At 47.0% G+C, this 20770-nt stretch overlaps 1 protein-coding gene across 3 annotated transcripts in view; it reads right to left on the minus strand.

Moving 5' to 3' along the window:
- The window catches only part of PNPLA7 (patatin like phospholipase domain containing 7), a 2986886-nt gene that overhangs the window by 1948586 nt on the left and 1017530 nt on the right, over positions 1-20770 (minus strand). For all 3 annotated transcript variants that reach the window (XM_069609797.1, XM_069609798.1, XM_069609799.1), the window contains 2 exons: positions 19939-20039; positions 7834-7992 (listed from right to left, as the gene is read on the minus strand). In XM_069609797.1, the coding sequence (XP_069465898.1) occupies positions 7834-7992; positions 19939-20039 (260 nt within the window). The remainder of the gene's footprint in view (positions 1-7833; positions 7993-19938; positions 20040-20770) is intronic.

A 20770-nucleotide genomic window follows, 5' to 3' on the forward strand; every position in this document is an offset into this window, starting at 1 on the left:
GATCTCGACCCAAAAATTGCCACTAATGATCGGCCTATCTTCAACTCCCCCTCCATTCTCAAGATATTGGATAGAGTGGCAAAAGAACAACTCCGTTGTCACATAAAAGATCACTCTATCCTGAATGAAGGGGAGTCGGGCTTCCGTCCAGGTTTTAGTACCGAATCAGCGTTGCTTGAATTAAAATCCAACATGATGACTAATATAAATGACGGCAAAACTATGTTGCTGATGTCCTTGGACTTATCAGCCGCATCTGATTTGGTGGATTACCCTCTCCTCTTGGATAGACTGCAGAAGGTAGCAAACTTCATTGAGCAAGCAAAGGACTGGATGCAGCCTTTCCAAGGGATGAGGACCGTGCAGGTCTTTAGTAAACTAGCGGAAGCGGACCCTGTCTTAGTTAGTTATGGTGTGCAGCAAGGGGCTTTGCTTTCCCTGGTCTTATAAAACCTCTTTACAGTCCCCTTCTTTCACATGCTAGAAGGAAAAAATATTTGTTTTTCAAATTCCGCGGACGATTCGCAGTGTCTCATTCCCCTAACAGGAAGCTGTGAGAAGGACGCCATAGCAGTGTCAGAGGTATATGACCTCATACACGAGTGGATGGACTCGAGTGGGATAGCGTTGAATCATGGCAAGAAAGAGCTAATGATTACTGGCTCCAGATCTAGACTTGCTAAACTTGAACTGGAATATAACTCATTTCGCATAGCGGATCATGCCATACCAACGGAGGAAAAAATAAAAATCTTAGGTGTGATGCTTGACCAGACTTTGAGCATGACTGCCCAGGTTAGCAGCCTGGTATCAGCATCGGCCTATTACATTAGGCTGCTCTCACACATCCGTCATTATCTATCCCAAAAAGGTTGCGAAACAATTGCTCGAGCCATCAGCTCCATCAAAATTGATTATTGCAGCTCCCTTCGCATAGGAGTAGGTAAAACTGAAATTGCCAGACTCCAAGTGGTGCAGAATAGCACCATTAGAACCATCATGGGTCTACGCAAGTTCGCTCATGTGTTGGAGCTGAGAAGAAAGCTGCCTTGGTTACCTATTGCGGAGAGGATAGTGTTTAGGCTGCTCACCGTCACCCTATATCTCTCTTAACAGATCTTTTCCTGCTTATATTGCAAAAAGACTAAAAAATAAACCTGTGGTGCGCGCCTTGCGCTCAAATGGTGAATGAAATTTGCACATTCCGAGAACATCACTGGAACTGGTTAGAAGGGGCACCTTTTGGGCGATTGCCACAGCAAAATAGAATGCCCTTCCTTCTCATTTGAAAAGCTACCAGCCTCTGGAGGTATTTAAGAAAAAACCTAAAACACACTTGTTCAAATAAGGATGAGTGTGTAGACCTTTTTTTTTTGGAAAATTCGGTTTTTATTAAGGTTTTGTGATTATAACAAAAGTAATCCATTAATACAACCAACAGGATAAATGAACATGAACAATCACAACTTTTTCTGTCCCCCCTTCCCTCCCACTCCCCCGCCCCTCCCACGTCCTCCCACCTCCCTCTCCCACACCATGGTTCAGTAAAGAATAATAACCGCAGGGTTCTACACATTATTTTCACGAAGACATAACGCAAATATAAGGTAAGCTCGAAATGGGGGTGGGGTCGCTTGGGAAGCAAGGGCCATGACCTGGAGACAACATCTCCCGCACCAGTCTGTACCTTCATACTCGGGGGGTGGGGCGGTTTATCTGGACAGGAATATTCGAGTCCAGAGAGGCCGTTCAAGGTGTTTCTCAAGTCTTATGCTGGTCTCCCATATTTATCGAAGAATGGAAGCCATAAGCCCTCAATATTGGACTTAGATTCATCAATCAGATGGGTTAGGAATTCCAGGTCATAGATTGCTCGTACCTTAGAGACCCACTCTCCCTCCCCTGGGGGTTGGGGCGATTTCCATTTTTGGGCCCAACAACACCTTGCCGCAACAAGCATCACGTGCAGCATGTGGTCATGTTTCACCTTCGGCCCCCCCTCCACTTCAATGCCGAACAACATTAGCCAGGGGGATAGGGTCCTTTCCATCCCGTCTACCTCCTTAATCCAGGACAGGACCTCGTTCCAGTAGGTTTGTACCACTTGGCACTTCCACCACATGTGTATGTAGTCCCCTTTTTCAGTGTGACATTTCCAGCAGTGTGGGTCGTAGCCCCTTCTCATCTTGGCTATCCTCAGCGGGGGATAGTGCCACCTGTTGATCAGCTTGAGGGCCTGGTGGCGGTATTGGGGTGCAGCCGTGGAGCGATTGGCCTACCTACATATCTTGGTCCATCTCCTTTCGGTGATGGGTATGCCTAGATCTTTTTCCCATTGTACTTGGGAGGATGGGGGGTCCCGTGGGGTGGTAAACAATAAAAAGCTGTAGAGCCGTGATATTACCCCTTTGGTCCCTTTGTGTGTGATAAGAAATTTCTCAAAGTCTGTTAAGACTCGCATGAGGGTGTCCCCCATATGCTTTCAGTGAGGGCCCCTTTGAGTTGCAAGTAGCGAAAGGGGGAGAGGTTGGGGAGGCCCAAGGCCTCCTTCAGATCCCCCAATGATATAAATACCCCTTCCATCCAGAGTTGTCCAGCTCTACAAAGGCCAGCCTCGTACCATTGTTGGAAGGCTAGTGGCTCGTTGATCCCATCCCAAAGTGGAGGGGCCCAAATGCAGCTCAGGGGCGAAGGCCATGTCGTGAGCCACCGAAGGTAGCCCCCTTCCCTCCATATTGTCCATAACACTCCCTCTACTGGATGGTTCACAACTCTTCTCGGGATACTCCCCCTGGGAACCCAGAACCACTCGTCTAGCGTGACCGGGGAGAAGAGCAAGTTGTCTAGAGCCACCCACTGCTTTTTCGGGCCCGTCGCCAGGTGATCAACCAGGATTCGCAATGTGATGCCTTATAGTAGGTGTCTAAGTCTGGGTAATTAACTCCGCCCTCGTCCTTGGGTCTTATCAGGGTGTCATAGGCAATTCTGTGGGATTTTCCCACCCAAAGGTAGCGGAGAAGGGTCCCCTTGATTTCTAGAAGGAAGGGCTTTGGTATCTAGGTTGGGAGCATTTGGAATAAGTATAGGAATTTGGGGAGGATCACCATCTTTATGGAATTAAGGCGTGCCATCCATGAGAGGTCGGATTTTGTCCAACGTTCAAGGTCTCGTTTGATCGCTGACCAAAGAGGGGGGTAATTTGCCTTGAAGAGGTCTGCCAGGTCTGTTGGTATCTGGATCCCCAGGTGACAAAATCCCTCGGGTTGTTTACAAAGTGGGAGGGTCCTCAACATATCGCCTCACATGTAGACCTATTTTACCTAAGTCCCAGCTACTGATCATCTTCCGCACCTGTTTGCCTACGGGCCTTTTCTGGCTGCGCCTAATAAATAATGTAATGTAAGTGTCTAGCTAGATGTCCTGTTTCTCTACAGGAAAAACAGAGCAGAGGAGGTGGTTTGCTTCCTTTTACTTCCTCCCTTCTGCTTTCATCTTTAGTTTTTGGATCAGTTTTCCTGATCTCTACTCTTTCTCGACGTATCCCTTCCTTGACTCTATACGCCGTCCCCTGTTTATCTATACCCTGGGTTTGAGGGCGATGGATGGGTTTATGATCTTTTCGATCTTCCCATCGATGGGCTAGCTGGAAGTGTTTAGCCGAATCCGAGTGGTTTTGCGCAGTCTCAATGGCCATAGCTAGGGTAGGTCAATTTAATTGAAGGACGGATTTTTGCAAAAAAGGGGGGTAAGGAATTTGTAAATTGTTCTAAGGTAATCATCTCTGTCAGTTCTTCTAGAGTTTTATTACTAGTCCATAGGGTCACTGCGTTTTTGACCCGTTCGCCCATCTCTAAAGGAGTTTCTCCCAGGTTCAACCTAATGGCTCGTAATTTCTGCCGATAAAAATGTCTGGTTTTCAACAAGCCTTCCTTGATAGATAGGAAGGAGGCTCCCTGTGCAAGGTTGAATAGTTGATAGGAGGTTTGGAGTTCCCCTTTCAACAAGGGCCCCAAATAGCATCTCTTAAGGTTCTCTCTCCACCCAAGTTGTTCGGCCAGGCTTTCAAAGTTTAGGAAAAGATTTCCCAAATCTTCGCCTTCAAGATATGGTTGCAGTACGCCCTGTGGTAATACAGGCCTTGCTTTCAATTTAGTTAGTCTAGTTAGATTTTCCTGGAGTCTGTTTTCGGCCTGTATCTGATGGGCCGCCAATTGGGCGATGATATTGGTAAGGTCGGAATCAGAAAAGAAACTCTTGACCGCTTCGGATAAGGTTTCAAAATCATCGGAGTCCGCTGATTCAGGGTCTGTCAAAGGAGTGGACTGGGATAGATTAAGTTTTAACCCTGATGATCCCGCCGCTGCAAACTGAGTACCATGGGGGAAAAAAGGCTTGGGGGGAGGAGGATTTAGAGCACTAGGTCTGACCATCGAATGAAAAATAAGGCAGTCCTTGTTGCGTCTTGTCAAAGTAAAAGGCCCATACTAAAAAACAATAAAAGATTGCCAAATCCTTACAACTAATTACAGAAAGAGTGTGGGATAAGTTTTACAATAAAGAAAGAAGTGTTCACAAATAATAAGTCAGGATGTGATTGCCAGGGGTCTTCCTTCCCCAAGTTTTGAGCACGGGACAAGGCGAATCTCCTGAGCACAGTGCACACTCGAGCCTTCCCAGCACGAGCCGACAGTTCCGTACCAGCTATCAGGTTCTTTGATGGTCTCTTTTCAATAAAAGTCTCTTGCCTTCGAGGGACTGATCTGTTCAACAAAACAGACAAAAGGTTCCTTTCCAAATGGACTTTGGGTGATAACTGTTCACCCCTGGATCTCCCTCTGTCAGGCTCGGACCCATTAGGCTTCCCTCGATTGGGCTCAGGCCTTTCCTTTGGGATCTCCCTCTTCCAAGCTCGGATCCAAATGCTAAGGGGGACAATCCACTTCCCCTGGTCTTACTATACTCCTTGCATTCACAAATCTTAATGTCTTTTAAACAAAACTTCAGGCTTTGCCCTTTTTTGTCGGCCTCCCTCAGCCGGGTTCACTCTTGCCAATTATTGCAAAACAATTCACTGCGGACATCCCCGTCATTCTTGTCGTACCTTTCTCAGTCAACTCTTACAATGCATGATTACCTTCCCTTAACTTCACAATCATCTGTCGGCCAAAGACTTTCGACTGTACTGATGATTTTACAAGACCCCTGTATGACCACTTTGACCCCTCTTCTCGCCTTTTCCAATGCCTTCTGGTTCTGGTAGTTATAATACTTGGGTAATCGTCCAGAGCTTCATGTGTGAGCACACACGTGGTGCCGGACTCCTCTCCTCTGTTGCTGGTTTTCCCCCTTTTTCATCAATAGCTCTTTAAGCCTTTCACAGTTCAAGTTAGCGGTTTGCTACTTTTCGTTCAACACAGTTCGGTTTCTTACCGACTCTCCCCTCGACTCACCGGCTGTGATGAACCACTTGGCGTTCCTTCTCTTTGGAGTCAAGGTTGGTACCACAGAGACAAGAATCTCCCCCCGGGCTGGTAATCACCAGAGGAGGGTCTTGTGTACCATTGACATCTGCTGCAACACACGCGGGTTATTGGTTGCTGTCTTAAGATGCCTTCTGCGGAGGCTGCACAGGCCTTTGTCGGAAAGGGCAAGGTCGCTCCTCTCCTCGTCACCCTCTCGGTATGTGCCGCCTTTCTCCTCCTCTTGAACTGCCATGCTGAGTTAGCTCTTACATCGTTCGGTCTGCCTTGCTCGTCCTGTGCTCTTGTGCTCCACCTTTTATCCCTGTGGGTAAGGGAAAGGGATGTCAGCTGTGTGTGATTCTGGTCATTTGCCTGACTTTGCCTGACCCTTGTATTGGGACATGTCAGGTAAACAACTCTAGTGTTAGTCTGTTGTCTTTCGTGTTGCGCGAAAGTGTTTGTGTCGGAAAAGGGAGGGGCAGTGTTTTAGAATATCCTACGTGGTAGGATGGGAAAAAGGTGTTGACAGAAGCAGGATACCGCGTCTCACCCATCTGTGTCCCACTCCGCAAGGACCCCCATCCAGGTGATCCTCTCTCACTGGTCCACCCTCAGGAACTGGATCCAATAGCGATGGCCATGTCCTGGCCACCTGGATAACAGATTCCCAGGGACTAGCCAGTGAGACTCCTTCAGGTTTCTTACAGTGCGCTATACAAATGAATAAATAAATAAATAAATATGAGCTCCTTGACAATAACCACCTAGCCATATACTAAAAACCCAACCTGTATCAGACTTTCAGAGATATCAATTTACAATTCAAGGTGATATTGTCGCCAAAATCTTTAGCTTCACAAAATTCCTAAGAGCCGCTGATACACAGTTCCTACTGCCTCAAGATGGGCCAACTGAGCAGGAAGGAGAAAGATCCTGAATCAGCCTCAATCAATAACTTGCTCCAAACCCCATAAGAAACGTCCAGTTATGCTCTTCCTCCGACTAGAAAAAGCGGTGTCAACCTGGTTTAATTCTCCACGGGGGCTGAAGGCTGAATATCAAATTTGCCTGCAAACAAATTCGACATAGCACATATACTTCAAGACCTGTGAAATGACATCCAACAGGATATCACTATAGATAAATAGGACTCAACAAAATCAATAGCCAGGCTTAACAAATCCAGCCAGGCAATTTAGAAACAAGGGGAAGCCAAGGATTCTCACTGCAAACAGCTAAATTAACACTCTTTTCGGTGCAGCAGATTCAAGGCTTTGATGCCAGATAAATGGAAGACTATGAAAATCATTCCAGGAGAAACAACATACATACACTTAGAGATGACCCCAGTGAAATCACCAGTGAAAAGCTGGATGACTATCTGTAAGCCCTGCTTCACAACATCTTAGGCACCGATACCTTGCATTGCACCTTAGACAGCACCCATAGTGCCTTCTCCCACTTTCAGCAGCATAACAGGTTTACCCCAGATGTTCTACCCAAACCTCCTTCCTTCCAAGTAAAGGGAAAAAAGTCAGAACACGGTTGTGTTCAGTGGCTCAGCCTTAGACTTAGCCTCACTTACTATCTGCAAACGAAGTCAAACAAAGATAGTCACAACATTGTTACAACAGCGTAACATACAGTACAGTTGGGAATTTACTTTCAAAATTGCCTTTCTCTGGATAATGTGCGACATCTATTTTCAATGCTGGAAGCTTTAGAAAAGTTCTTGGGCATCCCAATGGAGAGATCAGACCCGAAAAATGACACTTCTCACTATCTGGCTTGGATGTATTAATTCCAGGAAAACAATCAGAAAAGATGCAGCAAATGTATACACTGTCGGCTCCTAATGGACAGAAGAGAAAGAAGCGAAGACTCCAACCCTGCTTCAGTTCAATCTTTGCATTTTCAGAATGGCTAATTTAGCCTCAACTACTACTTTAATACTATTTGTTAACCAGCAGAACCTTTCTGCAAAGTTTTCTGGTGCTGCTGGGCCTGCAGTCTATTCTCCAGATTATATTTCTTGTTTGAGGAAGCTCCGCAGAAGTACAAGGATAGAGAGAATGAAATTAATGTCGAGAAACCTTTATAGATCTTGAAGAACATTATATGGTGTGTCTACCAATTTTGCATTTTCAAAAACGCCATTGAGAAGGCTGATGTAAGCTGCAAACAAAATGGAGGTAGTCGTTATCTATAAAATGCAATATTGATCAGAAAGAAACCAGCATATGGACCGCAACAGTTCACATACCAGACACATTTTTGAAAGCATCAGCAATATTGATGATAACTATTCAGCACTTACAACCGTCCTATTCACAAATTCAACACTGTCAGGAGATGGTGCATTAATACTCACATCCAATCTTATCAGGGTTACAAGATCCTTCTTAGCTGCCTCAAAGATGGCATCAATTTGCCGGTTGACATTGAAGTCTGGCATTCCCATTTGTCCTTCTGTGTAGTGGAAAACTGCTGAAGGGGTTTCTGTCACCGTCACAGACTTTTTTGCCATCGGCTGAGCAGGGAAACACCAAAGACAAGTATTAAAAATTGTTCTAAACAAATGCGGTCGGCTTCGTGTCTAGACAACATTTAGTAGGAAAAATTACACTCCATGCAATTCTATTTGCTTCAGGAAAAATAAATGTGACCTGCTCAAACATCATTGCCCTGCCACACGAACGACACTCTAGCCATCATTAAAATATAAACACACAAACAAATGGGAACTGTAAGGGTGCTGAAGAAGGAAGCTGACATAAAGGTGGCATGGTTTTGATTATAGACTTGTATTAGTGTATAGAAAATGTCCTCACTATCCCTATCTTCTAAGGTTTCCCTGCCTGAAAACTAATACTGAATGGTTTGTCAAAATGTCTATTAAATTAATCTCCACCGTCCTGTGTCACAACCTACTTCTATCCTTCACACTACAACTAAAGGATAAACTAACTAAAAGTCCTTCTCCAGGAGAATGGTTCCCTTCTACTGCTTCTCGGATAGTGTCCAAAAGAATGTTCTCTTACAACATAAATGACAGGGGGAATGACTCCCTTTCCTTACGGGTATCAGCCAGTCTTTATACAATTTCATGTCCAGGAGAATGTCTCCCTTCTCCTGGTGTAGATCTAAGCAGTTTCCAATGAAGCCAGGGGGCATGACTCCCTTTTGCTGGTGTCTACAGCACAACTCTCAGCCCAGTACCAAGAGAATACCTCCCTACTCCTGGTATTTCTTGGCACAATTCTTTCTTACTGCTTTCAGCTTGTGGTGCCCTTTTCCACTGTAGTTTTTTGTAAGCAAAGTCCCAAATATTGTTGAAGTCTCTGGCAGTCCGTGGTGTTCTCTTTCTGACTGTGACGAGGAAGATCTCCTCTTCTGTTCTCAGTTTCTGCTTTCGGGTCCCAGACCCTTCTCTGGTGGTCAGTGGTTTTCGATTTCCCACTGTGATGAGGAAGATGGAGAAATTACTCACTGTAATGATCTTTCTATGGATTCTTCGCCTGCAGATTCCTCTTTAAGGTAGATATATATCATCCAGCTCTGCTGTTCTTAAATATTTTGACAGGGGGAACAGTGGACCTCGCCTTGGCCGTCGATCCGTCTTGTCTGTCTCTCGATCGTTCGCTCCGGAAGTGACATCAGGTGTTGTATATATAGCACATCAATGTGCCCCATGCTTAAGTTCCTCCATATTTGCCCCACTGCATTTGAACGCTGCAGAAGGAAAAACCATAGGAGGAGGCTAACCAGCCGTTAACATTTTAACAAGGATACATCCCAACAGGGCGATCCCCCACAACAATGATTGAAATTTTTTTTTTGTTTTCTTTTTTAAACAATGAGACAGAAGTGGTCATCCCATAGCCATCAAGAGATGCCTTGACAGAAGCGACAACCCACAGAACTTTCTGAGCAGGATGGAGGAATCTGCGGGAGAAGAATCCATAAAAAGATCATTGCGGTGAGTAATTTCTCCTTCAATGGAATGCTTTTCTTCCGCAGATTCCTCATCATGATAGACTCCACAAACAGTTAGGATAACGGAGGAGGGCAGAAAGATTTAAACCAGTACATTCTGTAGAGGCCCTGGCGAGTTCTCCTATGGAATGTAGTTTGTCTCCCGGTCCAGTTGTGCTGATCTGAATGCGCTGTTACTGATGCCGCGATGATCACCCTTCCAGGGGTTTGGGGGGTGACTGGTCATAGGTGCGAGACTGCCAATTGTTTGGTAATCTCAGAGTGGTGAGACGGAGTGTGGCCTAGGGGGCCCTTCTAACTGCCAGGTTGTGGCAAGGTTAGGAGTTACCTCTATGTACTACTGGTAAGGGTTCCTTCACACTATACAGTTTCCCGGTGTTGTATAAGGGCTGTGGTCCGCATCCAGGCATTGGGTTTTCCCTTCGGGGTGGAGGCCTTGCACTTCGTCAAGAAGCAATGAGATGTTCAGCTGGGGATTGGGCATGTAGAGGGCTCGACCAGATGAATCGGAGGTTTCCCAGAAAGGGGAGGAGCCCCTGCGATGTTATATGAGCGATGCCGAGGGATTACTCAGGATTATGAGTCTTTGGTATGGGTTGCGTGTGGTTCGTGGCCACATGTACAGTGACACTTTTGACCTGCCGCCTCCTAGGTTGCGAGGGGCTAAGTCTCTTGCCCGCAGGTTGTGCAAAGAGGGTCTTGTTGGTGTGGCGCCTTGTTTGCAATGCAGATGGAAACCAAGCGGGGCCAGCATGAAATTGCAATGCAGGGAATCCTCCAGCTAGGGTTCTTCGAGCATGGAATGGGATGGGATGCAGTAGGCGGGGTATGGCTCCACTGGTGTGCGGGCTAGAGGTGTCATTATGTAAGGCTGACGTGTGCCATTCAGTAGGGAGTGCAATTGGGTATGTCACCAAACCTCAGCAGGGGATGTGCGGGGGGCACGGGTGCCGGGACCCGCATGCCTCCAGCCCGAAATACTGGGTGGCTATGAGGGACGAAAAGCTCACCTTAGTGCTGCTCCAGTAGCGGGCGTTGTGGGGTATGTCTGGGTGTACAGGAGATCGGGAGCGAAATGGCGGAGCTCCGTGAGGGTTCTGTAGCCCAGGGCTGTGTCACGTGAAGAGGGCCTCATCTACGTCTGCGGCCGTACCATAAGCAATTTCACTCTTTGCCATGTTAGCAGCTCGTAACCGGGTCCGGGGTGTCAGGCCGCAACAGTAGACAGTGAGAGTGTTATGCCCGGTCTCACTATTACAACACTTCAGGGAGTTCCACAAGACAGTATGGCAGACAATCAACAAGGGTAAGTCTTCCTACCTGGTCTTCAGATCAGTAGTGAGGAAAGGAGTGATCCCCCAGTATCGATCTGTCCGCACCTTCAAGCTCAGGCGCGGAGAGAAAGGACTCTGGGAAACCCTCGTGGGGAAGAAAACCCAGTGATGGTTTTAGAGTGCGCTGAAAGAGTTTAAATCCACTCGGAATCCCTGGAAGATGTGACTCCCTCGGAAACAGGAGAGTAATGTCAGGTTGCGTCGCCATGTGGACTACTGTAGGGTAGAAATATGAAAGGGTTAGAGGGTGACTAGGTGTTTATCTACCAACTCTTAAATGAGGGATATACCTGATGAGGAACTCAGCTCGGTATATGGTTGGAAGGATCGAAGGGATGAGAGGAGTATTCAATCTGGAGTAGGGAAACACAGACAGAAGTGAGTGCTGACAAGATTTCAGAAGAGAGACACTAAAGAAGGGGGTTGGCACCTACCAATGTGGGTTCAAGACGGTGATTCCGACTTGTAAGCTCCCGGGAGATCGCCGTCTGTATTGCTGACAAAAGGTTTGACCATTCCTGTCTGAATCTGGATTTGGGACAGGTATAATAGAAAGGTAGACTCGTAAGTTTCAGGGAGGTAGGTGATGCCTAATAGTTATCGCGGAATAATGGAAAGGGCGACTGACTTATGTGGAAAGCCGAGAGTCTGACGTGTGCTGGAAAAAGGGTAGCGGACTGCGACCTGAGTTAAGGGGCACTGCGGAACGAAGCTTTCCTACGTGAAAGTGTAGAAAGTGAGAGAAAAGGTTTAGAACAAATAAGGCAATGGGTTTCCGAATCACGGGTCGAGAGACGGCAACTCACGGAGCGTAGGCACTGTTGACAGTAGCAACGTGTCGTGGAACAGGAACTGCTGCTTCAAGTACTGCTTCCAGGCCGAGAGGCAGGGCTTTGCTCACGTCTCTCGTCTGCAGGACTGGGCCGTTACTCTTCGCATAGGGCGCCATATTGGAGTAATGAATCCGCATTCTAGGATGAAAACGCCACTGATGCCACAAAGATCTGCCCCTGATGCCAGTCGTGACAGAGAGGCAGTGGCGACACCCCGACACAGCAGCGTCTCAGTATGCCCAGACCGCAGGTCCTCACCTATCCAGGGGGGGTGACACCGCTCTGCAGCGGGTCAATGTGGAAGGACTGCTTTTCCCAGCAGGGGGTCTATGCGTGAATAGTGAAGCGGGGGAGTCAAGGAGAAGAAGAGATGCGGGCTCGTATGCCAGGGGGTGCCGGCCGCGGCCCGGCCGTCGCCACAGGCGGTACTTGCTACACGCCTTAGGGGTTCCGGCCAAGTCCCTCGAGCCGGGCCAAGCGGGAGCGGGTTGTATACAGAGGTGCGGGGAAGGGGTGTGGATGGTATGAGTCCCATTGCTCAGTCTCCACCGCAGTCTCGGCTTAACTGGTGCTGTGTGGAATCCAGGCCGCGGGAGCCACGCATCAGGGAACGGGGCAGCCCTGTGGAGGAGTCAACAGCAGTCATCTGGGGCCGCAGTCCAGAGGCATATACAGGGGTGTCTCAGGGGTGAAAGCAGGCTGCAGTGTCCACTCGGGCAGGTAAGTTTTCGCACTGCTACGTCGTCCCCGATCAAGGGCTAGCAGCCCTCTTCCCCCAACGAGGCGGGCGCTCAGTTCAGTCGGCGGTGTCTCAGCAAAAGATGCACCTTAGAAAGGGAAACTTCGGGCTATTGTTCCCCAGGGTAGCTGGATCCGATAGGCAGGGAAGTTTGCGATATAGAAGTCTGGATCTGCTACCAAATTACAAAATATGCTGCCATGTTTCGGAGCTTCACGCTAAGCGGCCATGTTTGTTGGCTGCTCAACAGAACCCCCTGGTTCTCTTCCTTTTAGGCAGGACGTACCCAGTCTGTGCGACTTCCTCCCTTTTGCTCTCCTTCGGTTCCAGGGCTCCTCATTGTCCCCCACCTTGTTCAATATGTACATTCAGCCACTTGTGTATGAGCACGATATAAATAAAATATCAATGTCAATATCACTTCTTGGCATAATCCACGCATATGGTTTTCTATGCTATTCCTATGCCAACGATAAGCAAATTATTTAGCGGCTGCACTTAACTCGGCCTGAGTCGGCTGGTCGTTTTAGGAGCTGCTTAAGGGCAGTTTGCGAATGGATTGCCTGGAATTGGCTCAAATTGAATGGTGAGAAAACTGAGGTGTTGGTGGTAGGCGCAACCACCCCCTCTTTGTTTTGGACCCCTGAGTTCTGGCTCGAAAGTCTTGGTCCTTTTCCTTCTCCAGTTTCTTCGATAAAGGACCTAGGTGTAAAAATCTCAGCTTCGCTATCTATAGTCGATCAGGTTTCTCTTTCCTGTCAGAAGGCTCACTTTAAATTGTGGACTCTATGGAAAGTTCTCTCTTGCATCCCACCAATATTCCATGCTCCGGTGGTATCTTCCTTGGTAATCAGTAATATCAATGACTGCAATGCCTTATATTTAGCTATCCAGCGCAATCTGCTACAGCGTCTGCAGCTGTTGCAGAACATGGCTGCTAGAGCAGTACTCCACGCTCCGTTTGGTGCCCCCATGACAAAGTTTCTGCGCCAGCTCCACTGGCTCCCAGTTGAACAGCGTGTTAAATGTAAATCGCTGTGTCTGGTTCATAAAGCCCTCTATAAAATAGGAGCAGAATACCTTCAAAACAAAGTTGCACCTACAAACCCTGCAGGTCACTTTGTTCTCAATCTTTGAAAACTATTCAGCCCCCTAGGGCCAGACTCTCATGGGTCGGTGGTCGTGCTTTCTCAGTAGCCGCGGCTACAGCCTGGAATTCTCTTCCTTTCTACCTACGTGCTATTGAGGCTCACTTGCCAATATGCCGGGCTTTGAAAACTCTTCTATTCTAGTACTTTTGGATTTCTTTGGTTGGCTCCTACCTCTGCAGTTGTCTAGGGCCATGATGCCATTGGGTGAACGCTGCGCTTTAGAAGGTTGCTTAAGATAAGATAAGTTATCTAAGGGAAGATAAGAGAAGTTATCTAAGGGCAGTTTATGTACCCCTTGAAGAAACAGAGTGGATTTACTTGGCCCCCGCGGATATTATGCTTGGGCAGGTAACTCCTGGGTGAGGGAGATCCGTGGTCCGAGCCCAAACAAGGGAGACCAAGCGTTAACATTGTGAGAAAAGGAGGTCTCATCCTGAAGAGGGAGACCCACAATGAAAATTGAAAGCGAGAACTTGTGAATGTGAAAATCCTGATGGGAATGGAACTTTGAGACTTTGTTTGTTACGACAGAACCTCTGCAGTAAGAGATTGTTATTTCTTTGGCAGACGGCCCTGATATCTGTGCTTTGAACTGTTTCCTCGTGGCCGAGAAGCCAGAGTTTGTGCGAAGCTCAAAAGTGACGTCATGCCCCGTGCTGAAAAAGTGGGAAAGGGAAGCCAACTGCTCAACCGTCCTGACATATCACTTTTCTTTTTGCATACACCATTGTCCCACACCCTTTTATTTTTAGAAGTAAGGATTGGCAATATGTTTATTAGTATAGGGCCTTTTACATTGCCATAGACTTGACTAGGACTTTGGTTTTATTATTTGATGGTTGTGGTTGGTCCCATCCTTAGATTTAGGTTCAGATAGGCGTTCAACCAACCCATTTGAAGTTCAATAAACAGCCTTGAACTGTGATCACTTGTGTCTGTCTTCCCTGTTTGATACCATGCCGTCCTTACATTCCACACAACTCACTCCGTGGTGCTCGCTCTCTCCCACCACCTTGCTGTCACAGTATTCATAAGTGCTCATCAGTTGGTTTTCGCTTTATTCATAAAGATGTATCGTTTGCCTTTAAATGTTCATCACTTGCTTTGTCACGTGGTTAAAAATTATTACTTCATAAATGTTCATTACTTGTGTTTCACACTTTGTTTTTCACTTCATTCGTAGGCTCATCAGAACTTTCCTTTAATTCGGTATTCAATAATACTTGCTTCACATTTAAGTTCATTTAATTATAATTTTCAGCTTGCTCGATATCCAAAACTCTCACTTTGGGGTCACCATCAATTGCCACACATTTCAGTTCATTCAGCTTTACCATATGCCTAGTTGTAGCCTCAGGAGCGCCCTGGTAGGAGTGTTCCCTTTATTTCACTCACAGTTACTCGGCCGCTCCTATGGGCGTCCTCTGTCTTCTTTCTTTCTTCCGATATCCTTTGGCTCTACATACACTTCTCGGGAACCCGGCGAGAAGCGTTCTCCTTCTTCGAACCTCGCTGCGTGGTGCTGGTAGCTCTGCCTTTCCCTCTCAGATGCTACCGGTGGCCTGCATTACTTGGGAGTCTTCCAAGCCCCACAGCTCCAGCTGTGGGCACAAGGCAAAGGAGACTGTAGCGTTATTGACCTGCTCATGGCCCGCTCAGGCCCCAACATCACTGGCTCTTTTCCACAGCAGCCAGCGTCCTGTCCTCAAGGACAGGACTCCCCAGGCCCAGTTTCTTGCAGGTCGCTTCCGCACAGGCAGGCATCTCTCAGGCCGGTCTCTCCCAGGCTAGTTTGTCTTGCTTCCAAGACAAACACGTTGCCACTGAGATATCTTTTCCTTATACAGAAATAGCCTCCTATTTAACCTCTTCCTAGTGCCAGTATACTGATGGCATTTTCGATGGTCATCTTGAAAGGAAGAAAAGGGGAAAGGATGACAATAACCTACGGTCACCGAGGGCGTTCCAACCACAAAGTCCATTAAGGCCATACAAATGAGGAAAGGCCGCTATATAAATGATGAATACAATACAATACAATACAAAGGCTGCTGGGTCTGAAGGTTCATCATGAAAAGGGAATGGGGACTACCATGTCTTACCAAAGGATGTTTTCTCCCCACTCTCCAAATCTCTTCCACCCGGGGGATCATCCCTCGCATATCCACCCCACCACTCCCCCGGGTTCGGGATCCAAAAGTAATGGCATTTCCATGGGCACCTGAGCAGAGGTTGTTGGAGAAAAGAAAGTGAGGACACCCTCAGGTTCCTCACACACCATGCTAAAAACCATTACCCTGCACTCAAGGTACCTGTCATGATGCCTACCCCCGGGCATCCGGATCAAGCCCATCAGCCCCAGGAGCAGGCATCCAGACATTTACAAAAACCCCAGCAGCCCCAGCTAGGGGCTGTCTGGGTTCAGTCCTGGCGCCGTAGGCACCAGGCTCATAATAAAAATCAGTCCTGGCGCCATAGGCGCCAGGCTCATAGACATTACTTACCTCATGCAGACCATGCTGCAAATAAATCCAAGCCAACGTGAGGCCTGGATGGGACTATTTTACTACAGGGACTATTTTTTACTCGGGTGTGGTCCTGGGGAACTTCTTTCCTGGGACTACTTTGGAGGCTTTTTAAACCACGCCCGAACAGCAGCACATGCGTCGTGTTATTCTGCATCCAGCAGCGTGACTCTCACCATGCCTGCAGCCAGCATCCAGTCTTCTGCCACGCCCGCCTCGAATCCGGAGCTCCTAGAATAAAGAGGAAGAAAAGGACAAGGTTAGAAAACAAACTTATTTCAATTTCCTCACCTGATTCCGGATCCATTTCATCTCCCGACCTGGGAGATGTCGTATCTGTAAAGAGGGAGAAAAACAACACGTTAACGCATGTAATAGTTACTGGACAGCGTTGGGTAACACAGACTCTTACCTGAACGCCAGCAGCAGCTACGAGACCTTCTTCTTACGAACTCAGTTGCAATTTAAGGAAGGAAGGGGACAAGAGTGAACATCGGGCACATTGAACTCTTTCAACTTGATACTTACCAATCCCGTCTGGGGCTTCAGAGTCAATGCTTACCGGAACTCTCCCAACGCTTTCAAACCAGTGAAGTAACTGGTATCTACGCGCCCCTGCAAGACACGCAGGATGAAGAGCTCATCTTTTACAAACATAAGGTGAGGTTACTAAGGGGATATCGGAGGTGATTAGTGGGGGAGAGCGAGAACAGTTGGGAGGCCATCACTAAAACCCACAGGTGGCTAATCCCTGTCTCCACTTGCAGGAAAATACTTCTTCGGGTCCAGCAGACGAGACTTGGTGGGCCAGTCCAGACAGTCATCTCTGCACTACGCATCACGTTGGCGGAGACCGCAGCTGTCCGGTTCCGATCGACACCCCTGTGGGGTCCAGGTGAGCGTAACAGTACCATCCCCATAGCATCTGATCAAGTTTAATGCAAGGCACTATTAACGGCAAATACATGAAAGCAAGAAGTATAATACACACCAACAGTACATGCTAATGATACGTAGACAAACTCTTTCACTAGAAGACGTTTCCGTTGATTGATTCCAAACTGGTCTCTAAATCAGTTTAGGATTGTTTTGTGCAACGTGCATTAAAGGGGTATACATTTTTGCACATAAGAAGAGGAACAACTAACCAGTGACTTCTCACAAAACAATTGATTTTCCACGGTGTTGAGAAAACAAAAAGTCATCCTGACTGGTGTGAGGGGGCAGAAGTAAGACTCGGACACAGTGGTGGCATCTTTGTGATCAGAAATTGTTATTATATGAAAAAGGGTTGGAAAAATGCCTCCACGTCCCTAAAACTAAGAGGGGTTTCCCTGCCTCTAAGAAAACAAATGAAACTGTCAGAATGTCCAGATCATAAAGTCCGTCCCTGCTGTGTCTCAAAAAGCTTACTTCTGTCCCTAACACTAATACCACAAACCAACTGTGCAAGGATGATCTCTTCCTAAAGTAAAAAAGTTCCTTCAGTTTCCAAACAACAGAAAAGTTCCCAGTCTATCGGGCAAAAAGTGGCAGGGATAACAAAATGTTCAAAACTGTAGGATTCCAACATTAGGGTCGTGGCCCTTTCCCCTAGGATCCTTCTTACAGTGTTTCTCTCTTTATAAGGCCCCTCAGGCCTGTACTTGCTTCCACAAATGTCAATAGGCATTACACAAGAATGTCATCCTTATGTTTGGTGCGGGTCGCAGACACGCAATATAGCTGCTTGGTTCACTCTCCTGCCAAGCAGTTATCCTTTTGTAAAAATGTCCTATTTGGGTGCGGGTCCCAGACTCGCAACATTCAATACAACTTGGTATAATCTCCTGCCAAGCCTTTGTCCTATCATGGACTGTCCCTAAATGGGTACCGGTCCCAGATTCTTAATGTTCACAGTTGCTTCGTTTACTCTCCTGCCAAGTAACAGTTCCAAGATATGCTATCTCTCTTTGGGTGCAGGTCCCAGACACACAAGATTCGGTATGATTTCGTTTCAGATTCTCATATGGGTGCGAGGCCCAGACTCGCAAAGTTCAGTTTGACTTGGTCTTTCAATTTCAAGTGAATGCGGGTCCCAGACTTGCACTCAGTTCACATGGTCTCAGACCCCCTTTCTATGGAACCCCTTTGTTTCCCTGGGCCTCCTGCACCCCTCGGGTATCCGTGTACCTCTTTGCTTCCCACTGGAAGGTACCAGTGGTTCCCAAGTGGTGACAGCTTCTCTGGAAGCTCTGGTCACGTTCGGGGCTTCGTTGCGGGTGGCAGAGCTTCCCGGGCATCTGCATCTTCCCCGTGGTGGGTCCTCTCTGCTGAGCGCTTCACTGGAGCTCGAGAGGGCCAGAGGTTTCAGGCAGCAACTATGTAAGCAGTCCTGGCTTCTGGGACCTTTGCTTGCTTTCTCCTCTTCCTCCGTTCTCAGCTTTCCATCAGCTAGCTCTTGTCCTGCCGGCCGCGGCCCACCTTGCCAGTTTCCACCTTGGAGGATTGTTTCCCTTTTCCATCACAGCGGTCTGAAATGTAATCTCCTGTGTTGGTAAAGGGAGTTGCTTTGGGACAATCCTGTTCATTCGGAAACCAGAATGCTTATTCTGCTTTTCGAAATGTTCCTTGCACTCCTGACCATCTTCTTCATCTCAGTCCTTGAGAAGCTAGAATGCTCATTCTATTTCTCAATAGTGAGCCTTGGACTCCTGGCCATCTTCTTCTCAGTACATGTCATGGGGGCTCATTAGGAGTTCCCTGGTATCCCACCAGAATTACTGGGGTCCTACCGTACTGTCTCCGCCGCCCGATATCCTGGTGTTCCTGGGATATTACAGGCGGCAGATGCGCCAGTAACTCCCCGTTCCATGGAGTCCTAGGTTGCCCGAATCACCAGTACCGTTATTATAGTGGCGGTGATTCAGGCATTTATGTCAGGCCTGCCGGTAGTTCAGAGTCCCTACCGGTAGACCTGTAGTTTGCCAGTCCGGAAAAGTGCCAGTATATGTTATTACCGGCACCTTATTTCTGGACCAGCAAACTTGTAATAAGACTAATAGAGTCAGATCTAACAGATTTAGCATTTTCTAGGATTTGAACTTTATCAAGTATATTACATTGACTAACCTGACTATAACAGATATTGGCTTGGTCAAGGGAAGGGAGGGGAGGATTGAACATTGGAGAGGGGTTAGGGGCTATTACTGCACGAGCATACTGCTTTCTATGAAGATAATTGTCCCTAATCCTCCCTCGGTGCACCATCCCCAGGGGGACTATTGTACTGGAGACACACCGCCCTAGCCCCATGGGAAAGGTCGCCCTGTAGGGCCGAAGGAACAACATCCTCAAATTCGTCACATTGGACATAGAAAACATCAACTCTGGAACATTATGGGGGAGATTTTGATGCAAAAAGAGGCCAATCTGTCTCTCCCATTTCAAATGATTTACAGTACAGAGCTGTGTAACAAGAGGACACATTCCACTATAGTCTCTTCCAGAAGCGCCCCGCTGCAAATAATGTCTGCATTTCTGCACAAAAACTAATTTTCATGTGGCAAAGATGCTGAAATCTCTATCAATTCTGCCTGTTTAGAATACCTCTAAAAACCAGACAATCTATCAACATTTATGTTAATGCTGCCCGTCATGCACATACAAGACGGGCTCCAGTAACAATTGTTTTTGATTATGGGTGTAAAAAGGCACAGAAACCTGAGTCGCATTGATTTACACCCCTTAAGTACACCCCTAACCAAAACCAATCAAAAATTGCACAGAGAGGGCCAAGTGTCATTGTCAAATTTATGTCGATTTCAGAATTGCACCATATATATCAGAACTTAATAAGTATTTACATTGTACAACAGTATTAGCAAATGCAGGACTGATGCGTAATCAAAGGATCTACCTTGTTGACCACAGGGCTGGCAAGAGTGTCTTCTGAAGCAAGTGTGACCCTGGCTCTTTCATAGGCCATATCCAGATCAGACTTTGTACCAATTGGACTACCTGCAAAGAGAGTTGTTATTTTTAAGGGCAAAACCTCACGGATGTTACAAATATATGTTTCTTTATAACTGTTGATTACAACACTTTGGATTAAACACAATCTTAAAATTATTTGGCAAAACCGAGGTGTTAAAACATTTGTGTGCTAAAGACTCTTAGTCTGAGGCCAATGAAGGGTTATGAACTGGTGTATGAAGAACATATGGTATCATACAATCACTGCACATACATTTACTGCACAAACAAAAATGTCAAATTTCGACATTTCACCTCATATATATGTAGGGGGGTGAGTAAAGTTAATAAAAAATGTGGGTGGGTATGGGGTGCTGCAGGGGGTCTCCCCCCACATATATATGCAGTGAAAAGGGGGGAAATTAAAACATATTCTACCACATCACTCCAACCCTCATCGAACTGCACTGGCTCCCACTGCAAGCACGTATCATCTCAAAATTCTACTGCATTGTCTAAAAGGCTGTTGACCTTGAGTCCCCAAGCTATCTCGCTGAGAAGCTCAACATCTCTGGAAGCCTAGGATCCACTAGAAGCAAGAACATGCACAGACTTGAACTCCACCAGTGCAGGAAGTGAAAAAATAGAAAAAAGGCCTTCTCTGTCAAAGCCCTTAGACTCTGGAACATACTCATTGTCAACACCAGACTCTCCCCTTTCTTCAACATTTCAAGAAGGAGCTTAAGACCCTTCTGTTCAAGGAATGGCTCCTCCCT

Source organism: Ambystoma mexicanum, chromosome 8 (genome assembly GCF_040938575.1).
Source record: "Ambystoma mexicanum isolate Mex_15411 chromosome 8, UKY_AmexF1_1, whole genome shotgun sequence".
Taxonomy (NCBI): domain Eukaryota; kingdom Metazoa; phylum Chordata; class Amphibia; order Caudata; family Ambystomatidae; genus Ambystoma; species Ambystoma mexicanum.